This window comes from Gossypium hirsutum, chromosome D07 (genome assembly GCF_007990345.1).
Source record: "Gossypium hirsutum isolate 1008001.06 chromosome D07, Gossypium_hirsutum_v2.1, whole genome shotgun sequence".
NCBI classification, from domain to species: domain Eukaryota; kingdom Viridiplantae; phylum Streptophyta; class Magnoliopsida; order Malvales; family Malvaceae; genus Gossypium; species Gossypium hirsutum.
Genome location: NC_053443.1, coordinates 10,912,018 through 10,925,440, shown reverse-complemented (window position 1 = coordinate 10,925,440; position 13,423 = coordinate 10,912,018). Strand labels below are relative to the sequence as shown.

The 13,423-nt window shown below is 27.2% G+C and overlaps 1 protein-coding gene across 1 annotated transcript; it reads right to left on the bottom strand.

The window, feature by feature from the left end:
• Window positions 1-362: 362 nt before the first annotated feature.
• LOC107918786 (cytochrome b561 domain-containing protein At2g30890) lies at window positions 363-4,058 on the bottom strand. Its single transcript, XM_016848373.2, has 4 exons — window positions 3,469-4,058; window positions 3,225-3,389; window positions 1,430-1,578; window positions 363-1,070 (listed from the first exon to the last, which is right to left on the bottom strand). The coding sequence occupies exons 1-4, from the start codon at window positions 3,571-3,573 to the stop codon at window positions 788-790; spliced, it is 702 nt and encodes a 233-aa protein (XP_016703862.2). The 5' UTR covers window positions 3,574-4,058; the 3' UTR covers window positions 363-787.
• Between the last annotated feature and the right edge of the window lie 9,365 nt (window positions 4,059-13,423).

The window sequence follows — 13,423 nt, the reverse complement described above, 5'->3', positions numbered from 1 at the left end:
TTTAGTCCTGAACAAACGGTAGCAGTTATATATGTTTGGTTAAATTCTACAATTAGCGTAGTAAAGTTACAAATTTGATCCATATTATCCAATTGGATAATTCTTAATCACTATATTTTCTGAATTTAGAAATTCTATTCTTAATCACAGTTGTTGAATTCATTAACTAGTTTTTTGTGAGTAATATGTAGAAATAACAAATTACTCATCAAACTTTGAAAATAGCAAAACTTAATAAATATAATAGCTACCATAATCTTGACCAAATTAAAGCAAAAGGGCTAAATACATAATTTATGCATTTTATAAAGACTAATATCAGAATTTAACCAATCAAATCTTGCATGTCAAACCAATCTGATTGAAAATTCCTGCTAGTGGAGTAATATATGATTTTTTTTCTCTAATATTTCCTTTTGCAGAAAATATTGACTTAATGCATAAGAGTATCATATACTTCTCATGACCATAGCATAATCTGAAAGTTCACTAGAAGAATATTTTGTTTATTTTAGGTTTTTTCATTAGTTTTGAAATCATAGCAGATGAGATTTTCAAAAGCATCATAAGAAACTTTTAGACTGATTTATGGATTGTGGATGACCCCATTTTATGGTTTTTGAAACTGTTGCCATCTTTTTGCTTTGTTCAAACATTTGAGCATGTTTTTGTTCCAACACCAACAAAAGATTGATCCAACATTTGAACATGTTTTTTTTTTCTAACACCAACAAAAAATGAAATGTCTTAGTAAATTTAAGTCACATTGTAACCCTTTTTTGTTTCTTCAATAATGCTCTCCTTTTTCATTACCAATTGAACCGTGTTCTTCACTAGGTCTCACTGGTACACCTTGGTTTTGTATATGCACCCATTTGTCTTGAAACAAGTAAATCAACACAATCACAGTGATCTCAACTGTAAAAGCTATGGTCCAAAGCTTTGTACTCTTTGATGTCTTGTCATAATATGCTCCCAATCCAGTGTATATGCTGATTACACCTAAAATACACACTGTAGTTCCCAGTAACCAGTGTGCAAAAAACCAGACAGTTCTTCCCTTACATCCCCTGCAAAGAGAAAGAGTCTTTTACGTGTTATAAAAAAACCTAGTAAACCGATCACCGTTCTACCATGGAAGCCCCTCTATTAAGAGATGAATAGCATTTTACCTCCTTCACTCAAGAAACGGGTAAATTAGTCTCTGTGCATTAGATCAAAAAGCAAATTGATCATTCTGTTAAAAATTTCATCTATTTTTGCTGTTGAAAATTGATTATTCTGTCAACCACGCCAGTTTTCAATAGTATAGAGACTAATTTACTCATTATTTGAATAGAAGGAGAAAAATCCAATCTGACTCTAATATAAGAGCCTCCAAAATATTTTTACCTATTCATTCGAATATGGGGTCGGGGTTCGAGTTTACCTCCATGGACGTAAAACTCCGGTTAAGGCTTGTAACCATATGATGCCATATAAAGCTACACCTAATCTTTGATGATGATTGTTGAAGGAATTGTTGAAGTTTTTTATTGACATAATTGCTCCTGTTGTAGCAAGAAGTACTGAAAGTATCTGCCATACATGAAAATAAAAATGCTGGATATTTCTTGGTATCAAAATCCGGATAATATAACTTTCATGTGAAGATAGCTTGTTTTTTTAGCTTCTGATCTGTGATAATATCAATGCAAAAACCCCACATAATGAAAGATCTAAGACTTTTTATTTGTATAAAACCATTGTACTTTTCTTGCTTCTCAAGAATTCATGATAATCCCCAATGTTATTTTATATTATATATATACACAGGGAGAAAGAGTTTTGGCTTTAGTTAAATTGATTCATGTATTTACTTTAAAACATGATATGATATTTAACGAATTTGTGAATCGATCTCTTTTGTCCAATGCTATAATTTTTCATGTAGAGATAACATTAGGAAAGTGAAAGAATACAATGTAATTAACGTTTATATATATATATTTGTCAATTTCAACTTTATTCTTTTTTTTAGCTAAATTTAATTATTAATCTTTTAAAAAGAGTTTAATTGCTTTTTTTTCAACGAAACCATACGACAGTCCGCATGTAGTTAATGTTAACATGACATTATTTATTTTATATGTTATATCAACATATAATTTAAAAATTAAAAAGAAAATAAAAATTCAAAAAAATAGCATGTAATACATATGGGTTATCATTAGAGGTGTCTATGGGCCGGGCCGGGTACGGGCTGGGCCTAAAAAAATTTTGACCTGTCTCCTAGGCCCGGGCCCGGTCCCGACCCAAAATATGGGCCTGGAATTTTGTCCAGGCCTGGCCCAGGAATAAAATCCTAAGCCCAAGCTCGGCCCATTTTTTAATAAACACCAAAAAATAATTTTAAAAATAAAAAATAAAAATAAAAGTATTTTAAAAATATTTTAAAATTAAAATTAAAAAATAAAAATATATTTTTATTAAATTCGGGCCGGGCCAAAAAGTGGTGCCCGAGGCCCGGCCAGTTTTCTAAACGGCCCTCGTTTTTTTGCCCAAACCCATATTTCGGGCCTATATTTTTACCCGAACCCTCCCATATTTCGGGTGGGCCGTCAGGCCGCCTGGCCCATGGACACCTCTAGTTATCATGTTGACTGTCATGTTTAAAAATTTAATATTTTAGTCAACATTTTCGTTAAAAAATAACAATTCAACTCTTTTTGAAAGATTGATTGTCAAATTTGAATTTTTTAAAGGGTTGAGGGTCAACTTTAGCTCAAAAAAAGAATAAAGGTCAAATTGACAAAAAAAATGTAAATATTGAGGGCTAAATTTGACATTATGCCAAAAATAAATTATAACCTATATAGGGTATGTAGTTTTTGGTTAAACTATGCTATAGACCCCTGTACTCTTCATACATTTGGAATTTAGTTTTTCTACTTTTATTTTAAGAAATTTAATCCCTCTACTTTTTAAATTTAACAATACAAGTCAAATTGTTAACACCGTTAAAATTTTTTAGTTAAATTCAACTTCATTACAACATCATTTTTCTTACTTCATGGCTATCAATTCAGTATTTGTTTAATCTAAAATGACACACCAATAAATTTAATAGAATACATTTAACGGTATCAATTATTAAACCTAAATTTTAAAAATTAAAAAAGTAAGGGACTAAATTCCAAATCTACAAAGAGTAGAGGAATTTTTCGGTAAAGAGATGAACTTGCCTGTGAAACTGCGTGAACATAGAAAAGAATTTTAAGCTTTCTTCCACATTCTTCTCCATTTGACATTCTAATAGCAAGTATCCCAATAGGCATTAAAAGCCCCATTGATGCCCAAAGGAGGAATCCATGCAGTGTAATCTCAAACATCAGTTTATGACTGATCACCTGTTTGGAAAAACAAAACACAGATCGGTAATGAAAAAACAATGTAATAAAACTCCATCAAAGGACACGAATCCAATACCTTTTTAATGTTGTCATTGTTGTCTTCATCAATTGAGCTTACAAACGATGGGACGAGTAGTATGAACATGGTGAAAGAAACCAGTTTCCCTGCAGGAACTTGCATTGTTCTTCAAGCGAAAAGCTAAAGAAAAACACAGATGAGGTATGGTGGTGTGTTAGAAAAAAAAAACAGCAATAACAAGTGTTGGCAATGGTGTAATTATAAGATGACAGGCTTATAAGCTTAGACCAGAGACCAGCATACTCAAATGCATAGTACTCAACTCTTCTTTTTTTTCACAGAGAATTATCAATAACTTTTTTTCCTTTTCTTTTTCCAATATATAAGCACCCCATTTCAAAAGAAAAAGGTCTTTTTCGAAATGAATAAGATTTTACATATTCTTTGTGGAATAAATTTCAAAAGCTGATTCTTCAGTATATACATGCAAATATACAGGTGAATGTATCTAAGAAGTAACCTCTACTATTAAATTCATCAATTTAGTCTTTATACTACTTAAAAAATATTATGTACTCTTTGTAAACGAAGCCTTTTATTTGGAATTGAACTGCAATTGAAAAAAAGATTCAAGATATTTTTTATACAATAAATGTTAATTCTGTTGCAATTTAGGCTTATTTGGTTCTTTTTAATAGTATACGAGTTAAATTGATTCATTTAATAATATAGGATTTAGGGTTTAGAGGATTAATTTGATATAATCCCTATAATACAGGGACTTCCTAAACACTTTAACCCAATATATAAGCATCCCATTTCAAAAGAAAAACACCTTTTAGAAATCAACATGACTTTACATTTTCTTTTTGGAATAAGTTTTAAAAAAGCTGATGTTTAGCTTTCTCAATAGAATTCCTTTTAGTTGAAAAGATTCACGTATAGATATGTATGTTAAAAGTACATTGTACTGAATTAAAATCATTTTTTCTATTATTAAATTAATTAATTTAATTTCCGCACTATTAAAAATAATTAAATAAATTTGAATTGTAATAGAATTAACATTTATTGTATAAAAAATATTTTAAAAATTATTACTTTTCAATTATAATTCAATTCTAAATAAAAAAAAATATGTATAGAACCATACAAAGTTTAAAAATATTAACCCGCCCCGCTATAAGTAAATGATATTTTAAAAAGAAGTAAAATTAAATCTATTTTAAATTTATTTGATTGTTTGGAATTATGGATTAAATCAATTTATTTAATACTAAAATAACTAATTTGATGGAATTCTGGTATACATTCACCTATATATATATATCTATTGTTGCATGGAGGTGGATGGTTTGAGGCAAAAAACAAGTTGTGATTGGTGTGAGCCAAAGAAAGAAAGTGGTGGGGGGAATTGAATAGATTGAAACTTCAACCATGTGGGGTTCTTTTTTCTTTTCTTCTAGACTAGCTTTTTGGGCGGTTGTTGTTGCAGACGGTGGAATATAAGGGTTAATATAACATTTTAGTCCCTAAATTTTGCAATTTTTCTCAACTTGGTCCCTGATATTTTTACATTGGTCCCAAAACTTGATAAGTTTTACAATTTGATCCCTAAATTTGAATTCCGTTAAGATGTGATGATGTGGAACTTTGAGATTATGCCATACCACCATCTGGAAACTTTAGAAATTTGATATAAAATCTAAAAAAAATTAAAAAATGTATAAATTTTGTATTTTTAAAAGGAATTAGTGATAATATGGTATAATCTTAGAATGCCACATTATTATACCTTAAAAGAAATCCAAGTTCAAAGACCAAATTGAGAAAAAGCTATCAAGTTCCAAGACTAATGTAGACTAAAAGAAAAGTTTAAGAACTAATGTAGAAAATATTGTTAAGTTCAAGGGCTAAATGTTATATTATCCCGAATCAAAAGGGGAAAATGGGATGTCAGTATAAAGTGGAAATTGGCAGCGTACACTAACCATTATCAAACACTATTTTCTGCTTCCCACTACTTTAAATGGACCGTATAGTTTAATACCAAATACATTACACTGTTACACCAACTCCCAATAGTATATATGATAGGCTTAAACATTTAATCCAACGGGGTAACACTGACTAAGAGATGATAAACCATTGTGTCAAATCTCATTGGTTAGACAAAGGCAATAGTTGTTAATTTTCTTTACCATTAATTCAGCCAACTTGTGTTAGAAAATATTGACCATATTGCAAAATGTAACGAGGGAAATTGGGTTTGTTTTGTTTCCATTGATGCTTACAAATTCCAAAAGCAAATTTGTGTTGTATATATATATATATATATTGGGAGACAAGTTGAGGAAGACAGCTTAGGTTATAGCAGGCTTTTTCGGTTTGTGGGAAATCTTTGAGCTATGGTGCAAAAGCTGCATGTGGATTGTGGTCTTATTCATCTCATCAAATACTGCTCTCTATGGTCCATTCCTTTATTATTACGGATAAATAGATATTTAGTCTTTGAATTTGGTAACTTTATTTATTGGGTCTTTAATCTTTTTTTGTTCACATTAACCCCAAAATTTTTGTAACTTTTTTTCAATTCTAGGTTATCATGTGGCACAATCTTTATTGTATAAAATAATTTGGTTGGATCCGAAATCGACATTTTGTAAAGGTAAGGCGTTTTTAGGAAACTATCTTAAGAATAGTTATCTTCCCTCCATGTGCAGAAGGATTAAGAAATACTATTTCAAGGATATAATGCCTTTACTTGAATAGAATAATTCATATTGCATTACTAATTGTTTTAAATCAGAAAGAGATCTAGAGACACAAGAAAGAAAAAATATAATTTTAATGGTGTCATTCTCTTAGAACCCAATTCCATTGTATCAATTCTCATTTTCCGTGTCTATATATAAAGTACCAAGAGGTACTTATGTGCCTCTTTAAAAGTACATAACCTTTTCTTTAAAAAAGTTTACGATTAATTACATAGAGACACTTCTCTTCAATTACCTTATTTCTTTTTTTTATTAGATTTATACATTTATATATTTATATATAACTTTAGTAGAATATATTTTATTTGAAAAATACTTTATATAATATATATTATAATATATTATATACAAGTGCCATGCATTATACCGATCTAAGCTCAAAAATCAAAATTAAGAAAAAAAAAACTACCAAAATATGGGATTAATGTGGATCAAATAAAGATCAATGATGAAAGAGGAAAAAATTAGTAAGTTCATAAATTAAATATTACTTTTTCCTTATTAATGTTTCTATTTTCTTGGTAATCTAACGAATTTTTGAATTCCCTCGCAACTCTATTGCAGTCTACAAATATACATGTTTCATATAATTGTATTCATTTTCTTACTTGGTCCCTAAAATTTTTTTTCACATTAGTCTTAAAAACTTTATAATTTTTTCAATTTGGTCCTTAAAATTTTCTCAATTTTAAGTAATGGTATGATACAATCTCAGAATGTCATATTATCATACCTTAAAAGAATCTAAGTTCAGGAACCAAATTGAGAAAGTTTATCTAATTCCAGGATTAATGTTGGCCAAATAAACATTTAAGAACTAAAGTGAAAATTATTAAATTCAGGGACTAAATATTACATTATCCGTTATTATTATTTCTATTTTCTTCGTAATCTAATGAATGTTTGAATTCCTTCACAACTTTTATTACATTCTACAAATGTATATGTTTGATATGATATTATATTATATATATATATAAGTTTTTTCTTAAATTTTTTTAATATATTATCGGAGAGTCATTGAATTTTCTTCAATTTTGAAACAGTTTACAAATATGATCACAAATATAATTATAATTGTAAATAATATATATTTCAATAATTATAATTAGAATAAAATTAATACAAACTTCAACCATAATCATACTGAAAATTAAAATATATCAAGATTTGTATTAGAATAAATTTGAATAAAACCACACATAGCGTGGCTGAAATCTAAAATAAATTTGGAATAGAACTCATATATAACATTTATATATGGTGAGACTCGAACTTAGAACATCAATTCCACACATGTTAAAATATACTATATTATGGGGTAAAATATACTAGTAGTCAGTCAACTATTAGTAAATTTCTTTTTTAGTCACCCAACTATTAGTAAATTTCTTTTTTGGTCACCTAACTATGAAATGTTACAAAATGGTCACTCAACTATTCAATTTTTTTTATCTTTTTCTTTATCACCCAACTATCTTGAATTTTTAGGTGTTTCTATTTATATGTTAGTCAACTACTAGTATAGTTTATCTTATATTATAACTAGTATTGATTTGGTTTTAAAAATTGTCCTCCTAATGATTTTGTTGCTATTTACTTACCCAAAGATCTTAATCTTTGCTTCCTCTTTTTATCAAGAGAAAAAATATGAAAAAAAAAACACATAAAAATAAAACATACAAAGAAAAAGGACTAGTTGTTAATAGTATTGCAAAAATCTACATATAATGAGTTTGCTTTTTATCATTCAACTTTGGATCCATCTTTGGTTTTCAAAAAGGAAAAAAAGAAAAAGAAAAAGCAAGTGGCATGACATACAGCCATTGGCTTCATTGTTTTTGTATTATTATCATTACATTTTTTAATATTTTTAGAATATGTGTTACTCAAAAAAAAATTATTTTTATATTTATAGGTTCTAATTATATTTGTTTTTTTTGACATAATATCTAGAATTACTCATAGTTTCTCCTCAACTCATAAATAGAAAGATAATGCGCTTAAGCGCACTTAAACCCACACCCCCTGCATTAACAACAATGTTCATGCCAATCGAATTAAGATTCAATAGGCCTTTTTCAAATTATTTATATATTATTAATATTGCATTTTAATTTTATTGAATTATTGATTTAAGGTTTAAAATTCAAAGTTTAATCTATTTGAATGATTTTTTTTTTACAAATTTATCTTTTAAAAAAACTCAAATTTGTTCAGCTCTCTTAAAGGATTTTGATAAGGAACTATTAAGTTCATGATGAAAGAAAAGAATTGTCATCAACATATGATTAATTTTCAACTTGTTTCTTTGATTAATTATGGTAACAAAGACTTGAAGTGGTGATTGTAAGTCATAACTATATCTTAATTGAAATTGATTATGAGTAGTTTATGCATGGTTGGCTTGATTGAAGGAAAATTAAGTCCAACCTAGGTACTATTAATTAATGTCGGGATAATATATTATTTGATATTTCAGTTCAGTTTTAATGTTTAATTTTGTATTTGAATTTTTTTTGTCTCAATTTGGTACCTGAGTTTGGTTTTAATGTTCACTTTGGTACCTAGGTTTTTCCAATTTGATACTTGAGTTTTTTTTTGTCTCAATTAAGTAGCAAAGTAGAATTAAGTTGTATATTTTTATAAGAGCTAAAATGTAATTTTATCATTTTAATAGCTTATATATTTATAATTATTTAAAACACAGATATTAAGTTGTATATAATTTATAAAAGTTAAAATGCAAATTTACTATTTTAATAGTTTATATCTTTATAATCTTTTAAATGATTTAAATAAAAATTTTATGATTTTTGCTTCAATGTTCAATTTGTTATCATAGTTTTTTTTCTCAATCAAGCCATTTAGTTTGAGTACAAAATTAAACATTGAAGGCAAACTTAGATATCAGTAAAAAAAAAAAACTTGGATAACAAATTAAAAATTAAAACCAAAGCGGTTGCTAAGGACACTTGAAAGTTCTTTGTGCAAGAAGAATACTGGGCAGTTTTTCTTAAGAAACCTCTTGGAGTGGATAAAGGTGAACTTGAGGAATTGTGGGTGAATAGAAATAAATGAGGTTCCTTGGCTTACTCTTTTTGGTCTCCTAGTATGGGGCATATGGAAGAATAATTTTTTTTTTATTTTTCAAGGCATATCCTGAAACTGTATAGAAATTATCAAGACATCCGTTTGTTGGGCGATACAATACAACATTGCACATGGATGGGATCAAAGTAGAGTGCGAATTTTGATTATGATAGTGCTAGGAAATTAGGTTAGTTAAGTTTTATTCACAAAAAGAAATAGTATATTAACTCATTAATCTATTCAATTTTGTGTCCATCATAACAATTTAAAGCTCTCACATGTGACTCAACAATATGGCTCTTTTTGTCCAACCCATAATCAACTTTAAAGAACAAAAATATCATGACCCATTTTTGCAAAATATATTTAGATGAAGCGTAAACTTAAAATTAATGAAATTAATAATATGCTGTAAATGAATATAAAATTGGATTAATAATCTGTAAAATATTTAATTAACGAGTTTATAATTGAATTTGATAATAAAATGAAAAAAAAATTCCCATTATTTATAATGATTTCTTAAATATCTTTGGTTGACAAATTGTGTTTGAAGCATAATCAAGTGCATGTATGGTTTAGGGTTTTTCATTTGATTGAACTCACTAACCATCATATTATTTTTCCTAAAGAATGTGTTGATTTGATGTATTGTCATTTTACATTCATTCATGAGTTGGAAAGTAGATATAAAAGCCAATATAGTTGAAAAATTCGTTTAAATGATTAAATTATATAATTTTATAAGTTAATTTTAAAATAAACCCAAAGAGATTTGAATAGATTAAAATATTAATTTATTAAAAAGATTTTTTTGAATTGAATTTTCATTTTAATACTCCAAAAGACTTCAATACAATTTAATTATTATATACTAATTTTAAAAATCATAATTACAATCCATATTAAATAGATTTAAAATGAGCATCTTAATTCGATTGATATTATTGCTGCAACAATATGAAAAACGTGATTTCAAACACATTTAAATGTGTTATATTGTCTGCTTTAGGAATTGTATTAAAAAAATCTTAAAACTCAAACGATTTAAATATATATATATTATGAAAATATTATTTCATATTTTTATTTATACATTTTCATAAATTAATTAGAATTTCAAAATGATTGCAAGTATAAATAATACACACTTAAATAATCATAATTAGAATTAACCATTACAAAGAACGATCCGATTGATAACTGAAATATATCTATACTTATACCAGAATAAATATGTATAAAGCTCACAATAATCGGATTTAAGTGAAAATAAAATCTTAATTGAAAACTCACACGTCACGAACTTGAACACTTTTAAAATCGAACATAATAAATAACCCGACACTGGAACAAGTGTAACAATGCGAGTTCGATTTTCCACTCCGCTCAAAATAGCTAAAGTGGGCTATCCTTAGGGTAAGGCTTTTGAACCCAAAATGCCAAGACCAAGGTTTTGGGCTTGTAAAACTGAAATGGATTTTTTCATTTTTGGGCTCTTGTTGGATTTTTCGTTTTGACTTGAAACTCTCATATTCGATATATTCAGATATTAGTATGATAAATGAAAAAACTTTAAGATTATCTTATTTGATACATATTCATATTTGACATTTTTTTAAGAAAAATTGAAGGTGATTGAACTTAGGGTGTTTAATTGATCATTTCGATTAATACTTGAATTGAACTATCATTAATCGAATTAATAACAAAAATTAAAACTCTTAATCGTTACCCGAACTGATTTTTTTTAAAAATTCATTAACCAAAACTGAATTTAGTACATGTTTATTTGTCTTTTAGATCAAACAAATTTAAATGTTTTTTTTTAGTTCAAAGAAGTATAAAAAAGACAAAAAAAAATTCACACAATAACAACACTACATTAAATATATAACATTAAAAACATAATAGCTTAGTGCTTTTGTTAACATTTTATTTTATTTTTATAATATTTTTTGGCCAATTATATTACAAGCCATAAGTCCATTTCATTTATATATTGGGATTATATATAATATATTTAACTTATAGATGTATAATGTTTATTTTTAATTTTATTTAATAGATTAATTTAATTAATTATTTGATTTTAAATTGAATTATCTGATAATTGAACTTTTATAATGTATTAACTCCAATTGAATTAATTTCGGTGGCTAATCAATTAACCGAATTAATTTGATTTTATCGATTAATTCGATTTAACTGAATTATGCATACCTCTACTTAAACTAATTAGATGCTGGTTGGAAAATAAAATTAAATTTTTAATCCCTTTTTTATTTCCGAATCGATCTCAAGTTGGTCATGTTATCCGCACTCCCAAAATTGGACGAGTGTGTAATACAAATACATATCAATATATGAATATTTATTTTATTATCATTCAAATATGTGTATAGACAACATTGAGGACCCTAATCTTTTACTCTTTAACATTTGAATTATTCTATTTGAGACCCTAATCTTACCACATTTTGGTCCTCCCATAATGGAAAATTATTTTGCTAAGAACAAATTATTAGCATTAAAGATAGGTATAATGACTTTTTTGGCCCTCTAATTTTACAAAAAAGTCATTCTAGCCCTTAATTTAATTTAATTTTTTTTGCCTTTTTAGCCCTTAAACTTGTATTTTTTTGTCAAATTACCCAAAAATAGATGAAAAAAAATTAACGTTTGTTAACTTTGCTGACATGGCATACACGTGGTTTGCCACATGGATGACATGTCAACATTTAATTAATTTTTAAATTTTAAAAAATATTTTTTATACTTTTTAAAATAATTTTAATGATTTTTAATTTTTAAAAATAAATTAAATGCCGATGTGTCATCCACATGTCAATTCACATGTATGTCATATAACACCCCTTACCCGAGTGAACTCGAGCAAATAATGTTACATTGAACATTGAACACACATTTACGATTTCAAACACTTTTAAATTGATCTTTTAACTGTGAATTTAATACCTTTTTAGACTTTCAAGAACATAATTAGACTATTAATAAAGGTTAATTGTAATCAAAGGCTTGGAATCAAGCTTTCTTCTTCGTCTTCTACTCTTTGGCTATCTCTTTGCCTTTGTCATCAACTTGTTGATCACTTCTCTTCTCTTTTTCTTCATTTCCATATCAAAGCATTCAAGATTTACTTATCAATTTATAATCAAATAACATATTTATGTTCTTTAAACAAAACTAACATGAAATTCATGAAAAACTTATTTTACTTAACTTCTTATGATCAAACCCTAATTCTTATTTTCTCTCTCCTCCAGACAACCACGAGTGTACTTCTCATGAAACTAAAATAGTTATTGGGTTTCTCTATTAATTTCACTAAAATTCATACAAAAAATTTTGGAGGAATTAAGTTTGGAAGGCTTAGAAATAGTGGAAAAGGACTAAAATGAAAGAAATGAAAAGTTTGTATTTTTCTTCTCTATGGTGGACGGTTCTAGTATGATGAAGATAATTTTTTCTCTTTTTTTCATCTTGTATTTTACCTACTTAACAATTAACCAAAAATAAAATGATTATGAATTATTCTAACCAATCAATATTTTCCGCAATTATATAATTTAAATATTGACCATTTAGTCTCTCAACTTTCTCTACAATACCATTCATGAGTCACACTTCCTTTTGGTAAAATTTCACCTCTAATCTCTCCTCCTTTTTCCTTCAATTCAATCTAATCATTCTATCTCTTAATTTTCTCACTTTTTCCCCAATACTTTTCACTCTCTTACAATTTAGTCAATACCCCGAATTTATTTCTCACAACATACGAGCCTTTTCAATTACCTTCAATATCTATGTTCATACTTGACTAACACTGGTAATTTCTATTTTATAACATTCTCAAATTCTAACATATTTACTCTCAATTTAACACTATTCCTAGCTCAGGCGTATTGAGGATGTTACATGCCACATCAATAAAGTAAAATAAATGTTAACTTTTCCATCAATTTTGGAGTAATTTGACAAAAAAATAAATTTAAGGGCTAAAAAATGTAAAAAATTAAATGGAGGGCTAAAATGACTTTTTTTTTATAAAGTTAGAGGGCCAAATAAGTTACTATACCTTAAAGATAAGAGGCACATTGCATTTTCAGGAAGAGAATTTA